The 14,926-nt window shown below is 41.9% G+C and overlaps 1 protein-coding gene across 2 annotated transcripts in view; it reads left to right on the top strand.

The window, feature by feature from the left end:
- Positions 1-363: 363 nt before the first annotated feature.
- The window catches only part of LOC119170422 (ran GTPase-activating protein 1), a 41,931-nt gene continuing 27,368 nt past the window's right edge, over positions 364-14,926 (top strand). The window contains exons 1-8 of one of the 2 annotated variants that reach the window (XM_037421577.2): positions 364-520; positions 639-792; positions 1,044-1,171; positions 1,664-1,723; positions 3,623-3,757; positions 6,203-6,382; positions 8,467-8,625; positions 14,555-14,668. In XM_037421577.2, the coding sequence (XP_037277474.2) occupies positions 678-792; positions 1,044-1,171; positions 1,664-1,723; positions 3,623-3,757; positions 6,203-6,382; positions 8,467-8,625; positions 14,555-14,668 (891 nt within the window). In that variant the 5' untranslated portion in view covers positions 364-520; positions 639-677. Of the gene's footprint in view, positions 572-638; positions 793-1,043; positions 1,172-1,663; positions 1,724-3,622; positions 3,758-6,202; positions 6,383-8,466; positions 8,626-14,554; positions 14,669-14,926 lie in introns of both variants that reach the window. The other variant, XM_037421578.2, reaches the window with a different exon arrangement.

The raw sequence follows: 14,926 nt of genomic DNA, 5'->3' as shown, positions 1-14,926 counted from the left end.
ATGCGGACAACATGATGGGCCAATTTCGATGAATAAGCGAGATGCAGTCAAGCATTGTAATATCTGTAAACGCAATTTCACGGTTTTTTGGTTTGTACTTCATAGCGAACTTTTCTTCAGATGAAAGAAATCGTGCTGTTTTATTACAAATCTCAAAGGCTACAATAACGACAAATTCAGTTGTTTAAAATTACTACTCTCGAAGGCATTATTAACTTGAACAAGTTTATATTGTTAATCAAACGTCATGTTTTGGTAATACTTTTAGAGCAAAATAAATGCAAAAAACAAATAATTGTAGAGTTTTTTGGCATGTCGTATTAATTTGTTTATAAAGAATCAGAGTAAACTTTGCGGCCGATTAAGGCCACACCAGCCAAGCCAGCCGGCTCCCGCGTTGTGCTGTTCGCTCAGCCGGTTCATGGTCTTCGCTGGCTGCTTTATCCTGTCATTACATCGCTTCTGATTCAACCCCGGTGCAGTTGTATTAAAGTAGTCAGAATATTTCGGGGACCCAGAGGTATCTGTCCGGCGACACCACCTTATTGCTGTTTACCTTCTATTATAAAGGGTGAACGATAGTCGCTCACGTGCCTTCACGAGTTCGGTACAAACGTTTATGCGCTTGTTCTTTACAGCATAGAATTCGTGGATTGCCGCATTCGTAGACAAGGGCGATGGCTTGCGGTGATGTGAAGCAGCTGGTGGACCAGCTTCTTTCTACGTCCATCACAGATTCAAAAGAGGTTAGCTTTAAAGACAAAGCCCTAAAGTTGGACACCGAAAAGGATGGTAAGGACATGCTTTTACACTGCTTGTGAACATCGGTTAGCACTCTCCTTTCGCTGAAAGATTTTGCTGTTACTGTGAGCGCGGTTGTTGCTTTCATCGTCTCTGCTTGACAGCGACCGGACTTGCTTACAGATGATGAACGTTAAATAACGACGACTAGTTCAAGCAGCGATTTAGAAGGTTCCTCTATAGATTCGTGGTGTGAGAACATTTGTACACCGTGTCTTTTTCTCTTTGCTTTTTTTTTTTAGCGAGCGTTGTTGTGGAAGCAATAACACGCTGCCCCAAGTTGGAAATGCTTTGTCTGGAGGGCAACACGTTGGGTGTTGATGCCGCAAAGGCAATCGGCAAAGCGTTGGAATCCTGTCCAAACCTGAAGGTACTGTATTTCCAAGGCGTAGCCCAAGTTGAGTTTGTTTGATTTTCACTGCTGGAGCATACCTATCGTGGTAGATTAGCCCAAGAGTCGTGTGATTGGAAAGATGCATGCTTCTGTCGCAGTTACTTTTGTTTTCTCTACAACAGACGCTGTTTCATTTGCGTATGTCCAAGGCCCACGGGTTGAAAATGCGATATAAATTTAGAAATACGTGATGCATGTAGTTTCGTTTCCACCATCTCCAGTTCGTGTCACGCCGATGGGATTTTAACACTGAACATTTTGCTTAGCGGTCACATTAGCTGAGATATGATGTGGCTGATGTATTTGTGAGTTGCCAGTCATTATACTAAAATACACAATAAAAGTTTGTGTTGCGCTTCCATGAACGTCGCCTGAGCATTGTGCCCCACCCATTTCATGTGCCGATTGTGGCTACTTATTTACCATAGTTACATTGTGCTTACATTTCCGTCTTCCTCCATCTTACAGAGAGCTTTATGGAAAGACCTATTTACGGGCCGTCTCCGGACTGAAATACCAGATGCTGTTGTAAGTGAGTTGATGCTATCCTTTATTTTGCCAGTTTCCGCTGTAATTTATTGGATATTTAGTGTTAGAAGTATTAGAGGCTCCATCACGCCATGAAGCATCGGGAATCTGAGCGCAAGTTGTCATATCATGACAGAAAGCTCTTTAATGTTTCAAAAAAAAAATCTAGCAAAACCACTCTAAACCACAATAATATGCATGTACAGTGGTCATGGCATGCAAAAGCTTTGTGTGTAGTAATCACAAAGAGCATAGGTATATGATCTAACCCAATTATATTAAGTCGAATTATCCTTTATATCGATCTGTTTCTTAATACGACTGTATTGTACATCTATGTGTAGGAAAATTTGCACCTACATTGAATAAAAATAGTTGGAGCACTGCATATCTCAAACATCGGGCAGGGCAAAATGTCCCATGAACTTTCCTGAATTCATTTGGGGGAGCGTGTCGTGTGATTAGGAGGACGCCGCACAGAGCAATTACAAACTATCGCTTGCCATCACATGCTTTTCTCACGATTCCTTGTTCTGTGGGGCTACCATTTGATTCTCGGCTCCCTTTGTTAACAGTGTTGTAAAATCGTCAGCATCAGGGCCAAGGCAGGGCTAGAGGCTTGTGGTACTCTATGAACACTCACAGCTCTGCCTGAAGGTCTTGAGTCGCTGTGTACATTAGTATCATGTTTTATCGCCTACAGCACGTGCCAGAATATAATCCATATCCCCAACTACAAAGTGAAAAAACAAATAAAAGAAAATCCTCTTGATGGTTGTAAGCTTCCTTCCTTGCACTATCGCCAAGCAGTGCTGTGAAGCCAGTTTGAGCACCGAAAATGCTGTGTGTTATTTAAAACCTTCAAGTTTAATTTTTACAACATATTAAACGAATTCCTGTTTTGTAGTGAAGTTGATATGTGCGGGTTTAACTGTATATATATGTGTGCGTCCATGTATTTTTTCATGGCAGGCACCAGTGATTTTGTCGCCCACCTATCTGAATACATGCCTGCCACCATCTGCTTTTCGAACTTCAAATGTAGTTAGGAACAACTTTTTGTTGGCCTCGAGCACAGCCTAATAATTCTTCAGACTCGGTAGGGACTGTGAAATCAGCTGAAATAGAACTAGTGCGTGCTTTTCTGATAATAAGAGAGAGCGAAGCTGGTTAATTAGTATGTATTCATTCTAAGGGATAGAGCATGCAAACATGGACACATGAAGGAAGTGAGGCGTTTGTGTTGTCCCGACTTCCTTCTTTTGTCCGTGCTTGCATGCCTTGTTTTTTAGAATGAATAAATGCTTTTTTGCTTCCCATCCGCCTCGCTGGTATGTTGATTATGACACTCTGCTGTTGAACCGAAGCTCGCGAGCTCAACCATGTTCGTGGCAGTTGCATTTCGCTGTGTGTGTGTGTGGTGCAATATCTGTGCACATTGCTGAACACTAAAAGGTTGAAGTTTCTAGCACCCTTCGTTACGTAAAACCCCGGATATAATTTTTTATTCTTCACTTCCACTTGGTGGGAATAAAAGCGATAGCAAAACTCACCAACTTGTAGGCAAAGTGCAAGACAATTGGCTTCAGCTGAGGCAGCACAAACATCAGGTTTTATGTAGACTGCATAAAAGATTGATAAATTATGTTTTAACCATTAGTATAACAAGGATGTTTTACCAATGGAACACGGTGGCCACTTCTGTGCATAAAAGTGTCCATGGACAGAAGGCTTTTTTTTTTTTGTATGCTTTTGTACCTGGTACATCAGAGTTATGTGAAACCAACATTGCAAAAGCAAGAAACAAAATGTTGAGTATGCTTGCACTTTATCATTGCTCTCTTAGCACTAGTCTCGTGCATTATTATAAACACAGACATCTGCCTTCTCTGATTTCAGAGGTTTCTGAGCTCCGGTATGCTACTAGCAAAGGCAAAATTGACGGAACTTGACCTGAGTGACAATGCGTTTGGACCGATCGGTGCTGGGGCACTGTTGCCTCTCCTAAGCTCACCGGTCTGCTTCCATCTTGAGGTACGTTTCATCAATCCTTTGGGAGTTCCTACCATACACGTACGGTGCAAGTTTTCTGTCGTGCAAGTTCTTTGTCGTAGGGGTACGTTTTTAACCCTCTGTTTGAAATTTTGCGCTGTAGTGACAATTTAGTCTCACTGGGAAGGGCTGCCACCTCCTAGGACTTACAACAAGCATTTAGAATGTCAGTGCACTATCTTCTTGCAGAGATAAATTGAACTGATTTCTAGCTTTAGCGTGTCGTATGGTCTACGGCAATGCCGATGGTCTACGCCATTTCGTGGTTTTGGTTTCACCGCGTGGCCGCAGCTAAGATGCATGAAACATAATTTTAATAATGTTATCGACACTCTCTTGCACGAGTGGCAAAAGTTTATTCTCGCGTTTATTAACCCTGCTCTTACCTTGTTTATCGTCAATGCTCGCAAGATAGTCTCGCTTTCCTTGATTAGTACAGAGTTTACTCTGCCCACTGCAGTTGCATGCAGAAATGGGGCTGCGTGGGCCAACACAACTCTTCTGAACAAGAGAACAGACACTCGTTTTGTGTGTGCAGGCTGCAAAAAGGTACCATGCATAGACCCATATTCACAGGATCACCACGCTCTGGAATACTATTGAACATTTTCCTGTTATGTGTGATGCTGACACCAAAATAATGTTCCTGTCATTTCCTTACAATGTTGATATTGCACCAACTTAGCATGTTTTGTACTTGCCCATCTGGCAAAATTTTTTCACGAAATATCTCATTCAAGTAGAGTTAACACAGCCCTGTTTCAAGAAAATCAATCCAGTGCAGCATGCCCCAAGTTTCGACTGACATTTTTATTTCAAGTTTATTGTGGAACGTAAGATTGGAGTCGGACATTGCATTGTGATAAACTACAGCTTCAGATCTGTTGGAGCCTGTAACTTTCGCAGTGGCTTAGTCACTTCACCTTCCCAAAGTTGTTGCACCCTTTTGTGACTTCTTTCAGTTTGACAACAATTCTAACCTCACTTGCTTTTTCGTTCTTGGAAACTCTGCCCTAGATGCTTTCCTATCAGGAATGTCACCCTGATATGTATGTCCTTTTGATATTGTACGCCAAGCTGATACAGTACGTCAGGCTGATCACTTGCACATTGTTAGTAGCCTTAGAGCACCCGGCATTAGAATGAAGCACCAGACATGCAGCGTTAGGGAAAGGCATATGCAGTAGGTGTGGATCATTGTTGCCAATGCCTCCTAAAAAAGACTATGCCTGCGACGTGAGCTGCAAAAACGCTCCCCTACCTTTTCATTTTTCCTCCTGTTTGAAGTATGCACTAGGAACAGGATATCGTTATCAAATATCGCTATCGCACTCCTAAAGGGGAAGCTTAAGCATCCCCTTATTTTTTCAAGGCTTCGGCATCAAAAGCTTGTCATGAGTGAATGAACAAAAAGGGGGTTGTGATTAGTAGGCTGGGCATTTTCGTTAGCAGGTACACAATATGGAAAAGTTGAAACATAGAGTACTTCATTGTATTGTTGCTACTACCGCAGCTACTTTTCAAAACTTTTCTTAGGAATGTACTTGTCCTAGAAGTTGTAAAGTCACTCCTTTATCGCGAAGGCAAAGCAATGAATGCGATAGTGACAAATGGAAATGTCACGCAAAGAATTGCAAGTAAATCAAAACGTGCCCGGCGTTTCTCACGCCAAATGATGCATGCAACCCACTCATAGCTACAGAGAAACACGAATACGTGTTTCAGTAGTTACTTTGCTGTGTCTGAAAAGAGTGCCCTTTTTGCAAATGGAGACTGTGCAACGAGTCCAGTCATGTTTGTGCACCAAGTAACTACAACAAAATTGTTCCGGTAAAAGCCCAAGGCGTATGTTTTCCCCATCGTGAGATAAGCGCGCGCACGCTTGAGCGTTTATCCCCCCCACTCCGTGAGGCAAAGTACGGGTGGGAGATAAACACATAAGCGCGCTCATTGCATCATCTCGCTGGTTAATGGTGAAAGCACGATATTCCCCCTGAGATTGGTATTGCCAGCAGTAAGCGGTAGATATAAATAGCTTGCCATTTAAAACGTTGAAAAAGGTGCTCCTTCGTGGCTCAGTGGCTAAGGCCACGCACTCACAAGCAAGAGGTCCGGCGTTGGATTCCGCGCTTTGAAGTTTTTTTTTATTCTGGATTGTTTTTCTTGCGTTTTCATATATATAAATGCGTATACATATACAATGAATGACAGCAGTTCGCAATGTCGACGCTGGCAGCAGAATCTAGCCGAGAGTGCCCATATAAACATTATTAGAATAAAAAAAACTGCAAAGAGAACAGCAGCAGTCTCACTTAAAAGTTGTTTGTAAAGAGGTGTGTCCATATGTATCTGATGTGCATATCTAATTGGATCGTACTGCTTTTTCAATTATTACACAGTTGCTGTTCTGTGGAACATTTCGTGCAGGTTCTGCGGTTGAACAACAATGGACTTGGTACAGGGGGTGCCGAGTTTTTGGCGAAGGCCCTGACAAAATGTATTGAGGACAGCACGAAGGCCGGCAAGCCTCTTGCTCTGCGGACCTTAGTTTGTGGCCGTAACAGGTTGGAGAATCCTGGAGCAATCGCCATGGGTGCCGTTTTCGGGGTTCGTATCATATTCATTATTGGTTTCCGAGCCATTTCTCCTTGCAGCATGGCAGTGTGTACTACAATTTGGCAATGTAAGTTGCGACATAGTCAGTTGAGGAATATTGTGAGGTTTTGTTGAATTAGTGGGAATAGGTCTTTTAGAACGGTATTTATCTTTTTATTTATTTATTTACCCCTCACGGCCAAAGGCATTACAGAGGGGGGTGGGAAAAAATTGCATACATATATACACCAGTAAAACGAACACAGTGATTAATAATAACAGTAAAGTAAAACGGGTTTATAAATTTAAATAACATTGGTTAGTGCTTCTTGAGTACGTTTATTGTCGGTGATTGATGTGATTCGAGATGAAAGTTGGTTCCACTCGACCGTGGTGCGTGGTGAAAATTATTGGCAGAATGTTTTCGTTTTTGAAAATGGAGCACCGACTTTATGGCAATGATCTATGCGGTGGGACATATACTGTGGGGGAAGAAGGAGTGCGCCGTGAAGAGTTGGGTGATAATATATATTATGGAACAAGTTCAGGCGAGCAATTTTTTGACGTGTGCTTACAGATGGAAGAGAAAGAATGGCTTTCATGGCTGATGTGCTATAGCAATGCGATTGTAGTTAGACAGAATGAAACAAGCAGAGTTATTCTGAACGAGTTCTAGGGCAGTGGTTAATTTTGTTGGCATTGGTTCCCACGCAGAGGCAGCGTATTCTAACTTTGGTCGAATTAAGGTTTTGTGAAGTATTAGTTTAACAGAAGAGGGAACAGCGGAAAAGTTGCGGCATAGATAGCCTAGCATGTGGTTAGCATTATCGATGATGTGCACTGTGTGGACATTTCAATTCAGATTAGATGAGACGTGGTCACCTAAGTATTCATATGAAGAGACAGGTTCGAATGGAACACCATTAAGAAAATAAGAGGGAGCAGGAATGTTTGGGTTCTGGGTGACCCGCATAATTTTGCATTTTTTCACATTAAGTTTCATTCGCCATTAATTGCACCAGCTAGATATAGCAGATAGATCAGATTGGAGAGCGTTAGTGTCATTAGTGGTTTTAAATTTGTGAAAAATCACAGTCATCAGCGGAGAAAGATATGCGAGGAAACATCAGCATTAATGTAGATTAAAATAACAGAGGTCCAAAAACGGAGCCCTGTGGCACACTGGAATTTACATTAGTAAAGGGTGAATTATGGCTGTTAGCACTAACAAATTGTAAGCGATCGAGAAGAAAACACCTAATACATCCGAAAAGGTTAGGATCGAGGTTAAGAAAGCTGAGTTTGTAAAGTAGCAGTTGGTAACAAAGCTTGTCAAATGTTTTAGAAAAGTCCAAGAATATGCAGTCCGCGCATGTTGATTCGTCAAGAATTTGGTGCAGTTTATGAGTGAATGAGAGAAGGCGAGTTTCGCATGAGTATGTCTTGCGAAACTCATGTTGTGCAAGCGTGAAAAATTGGCTACCTTTCAAATTACTAATTCATCGTTTAAATATTTCCTGCTCAAGTAATTTACAACATGTACTGGTTAGTGAAATGGGTCTGTAATGAAGAGCTGAATGTTGCCAGATTTATGAAGCGGAATTACCTTCCCATTGTTCCAATCAGTTGGTAGGCTAGATGTGTCAAGAGATTGCTGAAAGATCTTTGTTAGTATGATGGAGCTTTAGGCAAAAGTACTCTTCAAAAATATGTTTAATTTGCATAAAGCTTTCTACAGGTTATTTTGCTCTGACAGCATAATTAGTGTGAAACACGCCTCTTGGATGAAGCCATGGGCTTCATAAAATATTGTTTGTCTCACAGACACAATCTTCTGTGTTTCTTGCATGTTGTACTACATCCAGCAATATTATCATTGTGATAGAGTAAAATATGTATACTACAGATTTAACTGCTTTTATTCATTGCTCATGCTAAGAACTATCATCAGTGTTTGCTACAAACACCACAAAGTTGCATCATTTCGTTTTACCTTGTTTGTATGGTTTTTCATTTCTAATAGTTAAAATAATGCACACGGTTTTTGTCATTGAGAATGATAACATAATTGCCCATTCTGTTTGACTTGGTTTCAGAAATTGCACACATTGGAAGAGGTGGCCTTATTTCAGAATGGCATCTACCACGAAGGGATTGCCGCCTTGGCCAAGGGTTTAATGTCAAACAAAAACCTTCGCATACTAGACCTCAACGATAACACGTTCACAATGAAAGGGGCCCGGCATATGGCACAGGTATTACAAGCATGTTGTACCTGTCACTGTTCCAAGCTCTGAGCTTTCAGTGGGACTAAATGGCAAATGCTGCCTGTGATTTACACAATAGAATACTGCGTTGCAATGCATATAAACTAGGTTTGTGCGAATAGTGAATTTCAGAGTCGAAGCGAATTCGAAGTGAATAGGGATTTTGGTCGAATAATTTCTAATCGAATTCGAATAGTATGTATGACATATAAAAAAAAGGGAACATTTACCATAACCTAACTAACCTGCACGATATTTCTTTTGAATTGAAATAGGGGCTCTATGCAAATGCCTTTTTTTTTTTTTCGTTGAAAGGAAGTTGAAACAACCTCGATTAGTAGTTTCGGTAGGATCCGAGTGATAACCTGTAAGATACATAACGTTTTAAAATTTATTATATTTAAATCATATAAACCATCATTACAAGCTTAATAAAATGGATTGATTTGAGGGTAACATGTTCCTTTAAAGGGGCCCTGCAACACCTTTTCAAGTATCCATGGAGCAGTAAACATGCTTGTCGCCTCACAAATTTACCGCCGCAAAGTTTCTAGAATCGGTCCAGTACGAGCAGAGTTCCAAAAATTTGTCGCATGCTGCAATTGCATTCTCCATTCTCGACCCGTCAAAAGATCTGGAAGCTAAGTAAGGAAGGATGGCACGAGAATAGAAAAAAACGTCATGAGTGACTAGCGACCTTCAGCATCTTTTCTCTCTCTTTTTTCTTCGAATATGAGGCCTTTCAGTGCGATCGTGCACGTACTTGTGGACAAGCGGCGGCCTCACGCGGCGGTCCGATAACGACGAGCGCGCCATGCTCAAATCAGCCAGTGACTGTGACCAGAGCCGTATTTTCTTTCTTGGCTGTGACAAGTGATTTTTGAGCTTGTAGTGTCATTTGCTGAGGGAAGCAATTTTTAGCTTTGAAAATTTATTGTGAATTTCAGGCCGCGTGCTGCACAACAATACTTGCCTCGCGTGTTATCGGCAGCCTCTACAGTAAAAGCTCGTTAATTCGATTTCCACGGGAACGCTGAGCAATTTCGAATTAAACAAAATTCGAAATAATGAAAGTGAGCAAAAATGGGTGGATTTCGGGGGTGGAGGCACGAAAAATATTTATTGGCCAAAAAAGTCGGTGATGACCATCTGCTTCTATTCTCTGAATGCCACAGCAGCGGCTCCATGTTCCAGCGCGCGGACGCGGCGCAGGGAATCCTCTTCACCCTCTTCAAAGCTGAAGAGGAGACACGCCAAATTAAGTGCCTCCATCACCGCAGAAGCTGACGGGCGCACAGGCGCTTCGTCATTTTCGTCTTCCTCACCTTCTGGCTCTTCAGCATCAGGCTGCACACCGGCTACTTGTGCGATAATGTCCTCATCAGTCAGGGCACCACATACCGATGCACCGGTGTCTACTTCAACATAATCGGCAAAACGTACGCCCCGAAGAGTGTCGCGCGATGCCGCTGGCATGAGCTCCTCAGCCCCATCCACGTCGACGTCACAACTATGCTGCGCACTTCCAGCTGCAAATCCACTGTGGCGGAAACAGTTTGCGATTGTGGTCGCGGTCACTTGTTCCCATGCGCGCACCAACATGTGCCTGGCAGTGAGCAGCGTAATGCCGAAGTCCTTCCTGTCGCCTGCGCACAAAATCATTCGTGAACGAACAACGTGCTCGAGGAACAAAGTGACGCTGCCGGGAGCGGCCTAGGACTGCTAGGACTACGTAGGTGTTCTGTGGTGGTGGTGGTAGTGGTTAGAATGAAGAGGGAAAAGGCACCTAATTTCTCGGTCCGTTTGATTCACCTGCACCGGTCGGAACCGGTTCATGGCTGTGCACGCGAAGTTCAGCGGTGCAGGCACAGCACGACACCCGAAACAAATGACGATGTGCCGACAAGGTGTTGGCCTTATTTCTTTTCGGTTAATTTACACCATTCAGCAAACACTGACCTATGGCGAAACGCACATGCGGACAGTTTATGAGGCGCAAACATCTTGGCAAAACTTACCGCATTTGTAGAGGCGGGTACGGCGCCTAAGCCACCTACGTCTAAGTGCTGCGTCGTCTGCTCAGCTGCACGTGCGCCTGCACCAAGCCGGCACCGTCAGCGAAGGAGGTGCAGGAAAATCGTGAACCGGTGCTGCACCTCTTCTGCACCTTTCGAAACGAATGGCAGGGTTCAGCGGTCGTCAATGCTGCACCGCTGAAACGAATGGTAAGGTGCAGCACCTCGTGAAGTGGTTCACTTGGTGCAGGCGAATCGAACGGACCTTCTGTCTGCCTTCAGGCGACACGGCGCAGTGCCTTATAGGGGTGAGGGGAAGGAGGGATAAAAAGAATAGAAGGAAAATAGACGGAGAAGTAGAAAGGCAAGCGACGGAAAAAAGAGGGAGATAGGAAAGTCGGTGTTCTGTGGGACTACTCCGCCGACTCCTCAGCGTCCCGTGGGTCCCGCGTACAAGTGGCGCCAGGCGCTGAGATAGCGGGAGGGCTACGAAAAAAAAAAATTGCTCCCTGAATTTTGGAGGCCATACTTTGCTCGCCCTTTGCTCGGTGGCCACTTGAAGCTTGAAAAAACTGGTTGTGCCACCTATCGTTCCACCGTAAAAGATTCCACTAGTGTTTGACGATGATGACGCTCGGCGGCGTGCACTTCGAATTATCCGTAGAGGCAGCAATTTCTGATCGAATTAACGAATCGTTTTACACATGGTCTCCTATGCACTGCGGACCGGACTGCGGCGACCATTTTGAATTATCCAAAATTTTGAATTAATGAGGTGTGAATTAACGAGCTTTCACTGTACTAACAATCGGCAGCGTTTTCTGACCATGCTCAGCAAAGTTGCAGGGCCCCTTTAAATCTGAAGGAGGGCTTCGTGGCAAAGCAAATTTCTCCTGAGTAGGTGCTTTCACGGCTTTCCATTACGACATTGCAGTGAAACCACTTTACAGGCGGACTATTGTACATTTATTTGTTTATTGCGAATACTTCGAAAATATTCGATAATTGAAAATCAAAGCGAATTCGAATACTCACCTATTCGTTCGAATATTCGAAGCATTCGAATATTCGCACAGGCCTAATAGAAACCAATGGCACAAGGTTTGGCCAACCTGTGGAATGACTGCAAATACTGGAATTTGGGTTGTGGATTTGGTCTGAAAAACTGCATGAATAATTCACACGTTTTTTTTTTTTTCCTCTTTGAGAAGGAAGCTGCATTTTGAGACCAACAGCATCAAAATACCTTGAGAAAGCTTATTTTTGGATTCTATCATGATGGGTACATAACCTCATCAGTTTTCATGCATTCTAGATTACTTTCTTGGCCATAAAAGTTCCTTATATTATACCAGCAATCAATGATGTTTCTGTTTTTTTTTTAATCTATTTTCTCATTGTTTTTTTTTTATCTCAATTTATTTTGTTGTAAACCTACTATACTCGGGGATGCTTTTTTTCAGTTTCGGCACACTAAATTTTAATGATTTTTATCTTGCTGAAATGCTGCATATTTAGTGACTGTAATAGGATACCAATTGTTACTTAGGGGTGACATGAATTTTTCAAAAACGTGGAATAAGTAAGGAGCCTTTTCTCAATCATTCAAAAGAGATTGTTGAACCTTGAAGAATTTCGTTCCAGGAAAGCTGTAACCATTAAAATACTCTTGTTGTGCTCTTCGATAACTGTAAAATCTAATGACATTTAATTCAGTAAGACCTGAGCATCCAGTTTAATAAAAAGGATCAAATGATGCTTTCATTAACAGCTCATTTTTTTTAATTGATGGTATAGTATTCACAAAAACTAAGCTCATAAAGTCAGCACATGAGAAGTGTGCAGTTAGTAAATATTTCATCATAGCTTAAATTATATTACATTTTGTGTATGAAGATTGCTTTCCCCTGCTTTTTAAATATTGAATGAAAAATATAGGTACATGTGAAGTGTTTTGCCTTTGATACAGTGTTTAGAAGAAAAAAACAGAAAATAAACCATATTGTACGAAAATCACGTCATTGAATGCAAGTCTTGAAAAGTGTGAAGTAGTTGTATTCAGCCACGAACTCTTGCCCCGCCATGGTGGTTTAGTGGTTAAGGTACTCGGCTGCTGACCCGAAGGTCGCGAGATCGAATCCCGACTGCTACAGCTGCATTTCTGATGGAGGCGGAAATGTTGTAGGCCTGTGTGCTCAGAATTGGGTGCACGTTAAAGAACACCAGGTGGTCGAAATTTCCGGAGCCCTCCACTACGGCGTCTCTCATAATCATATAGTGGTTTTGGGACGTTAAACCCCACATATCAATTATTCGGCTACAAACTCATTTGGAAAGCTTATACATAGTACAATGTCTTGTGCAGAGCAGTGCCGCTTGACACTATGCAACTGCAGCGAAGACATTTTTGTTGTTTATCACTTTGAGTTAATGTTTTTGCTAAAAAAAAAACGAGGGGTAATTTTCTCACTTCACCTGGCGTTTGTGTAATTTGAGTTGTGCAACTGCAGAACCTTTTCAGCTTTACGCGCACAACATGGTGTTTGTGGGTTGTTGAAACCTAATTTGCGCTAATACACTGGTACATTAAGCTGTGAGTTCCAGAAATACCAGTAAAAACTGATTTCAGTTGTTGTATTATCCCATTTTAGGTGAAGATGCTATCGCATTAACCTTATTAGAACACTTTGGAACTCTGAGCAATTGGCTCCGGTAAGAGAAAAAAAGACAGCCTCATGTAGATTTGTGTTGATGAGATTTTATCACACTAAATGTTCAGTAGACTCACGATAATTCTAACTCTGATAGTTCATACTTTTGGTTAATTCAAACAAAATTCTATTTTTGGTTGGCCATCTAGTCTTTCAGTGTCAAAATCCATCATTTGGTTTTTTTGCTTTATCATACCCGAAAATATCTGCTGCTTCCTACGGCTATTTAAAAATTTGCATGCTTTATATAATAATAAGCCTAAAAATGAAAAATAAGCACCTTAGGCCTTTACAGAAAAAGGCTTCGCTAGTAAACAAATGCTTGAAACGAAGCACACTCATGGTAAACCGTGATGCTTCTCAACTGGTATAGAGCTTTGTGCTCAAGGCACATATAGGAAAGAAGCAGTTGGCAGTTGGCGATTTCTTTGAAAGGTCTGATCAGCAGTAAATGGCCGATAAACTTGTGGACTTTACACCTCTGCTTTCTATTCATTGCGTGCAAACTTGTGGACTTTACACCTCTGCTTTCTATTCATTGCGTGCAGTTAGTTTTTAAAATCGCTTAAAAAATGCTTAAATCTGATAAAATCAATGGCTAATCATAATGTGTGATGTCACTTCACCCACAATCGGAAATATATCTGAAAGCTTCTGATAATTCAAACAAAATTCAGAAGTCCCTTCGAGTTTGAATTAACGAGGGCCGACTTACATGCTATGTGTGTTGACAAAGGCACACAGAAAGGCTGAGCAGCAATGACCAGGCCATACAAGAGTATGGTACTTTGTAAACGACACCAGTGTAACACCAGTGAACACATAGTTGAATCTTGTACACTCAAACCTCGTTCTGACAAACCTAAATCTGCCGCAAAAATACTTCGTCATATCTGAAAATTCGTCATAACCTTATATTCGTAACACTGTATGTACTTATGACAGAACTATTTTTCACTTACTTTGTTATAACCGATAATTCGTTACATCAGGGTTCATTATATCGAGGTTTGAGCGAAGTACGCATTAAGTGTGGTTGAATCATTCACCGTATACAGTTCTTGCCTAGACATTGCCTTGACTCGTGTTATGATTAACAGACCTTTGTTTTGATGGAGGATGTGTCTAGGGTTGATGCAAGGGCTGCTTTTGCAGCTTTGTGACAAATGCTCACCCTGTCTTACTTTTCAGGCACTGCGTCACCTTGAGAACCTTGAAAATATCAACTTCGGTGACTGCTTGTTGAAAACGGCTGGGGCTAAGGAAATCGCTAATTCCTTGAAAGATGGTCATAACGCGCTGAAGGCAAGTGTGTTCTTCTCAATTGCTTCATTTCATGATTAACCCACCATGTCAGAAAAAGAACATCAACTAAGACAACTAGCTCCTCTCAAAACACAATAATCAAAACATCAGTGTAGTCTTTTGAAAAGGTGTTCATGGACCAATGTGTACCAGCATTTCGTGGCTTGGAGGTGTTTTGTCAACACCATTGAGTGAAATGAGCAGCTTGTACTAGTACATCAGATTTTTTTTTTCACTTAGTTTGGCTGAGGAAATTCT

The sequence above is a fragment of the Rhipicephalus microplus genome, chromosome 2, assembly GCF_043290135.1.
Source record: "Rhipicephalus microplus isolate Deutch F79 chromosome 2, USDA_Rmic, whole genome shotgun sequence".
In the NCBI taxonomy this organism is placed as follows: Eukaryota; Metazoa; Arthropoda; class Arachnida; order Ixodida; family Ixodidae; genus Rhipicephalus; species Rhipicephalus microplus.
The sequence above is the reverse complement of the archived record's forward strand: the minus strand, read 5'-3'. Positions and strand labels throughout refer to the sequence as shown.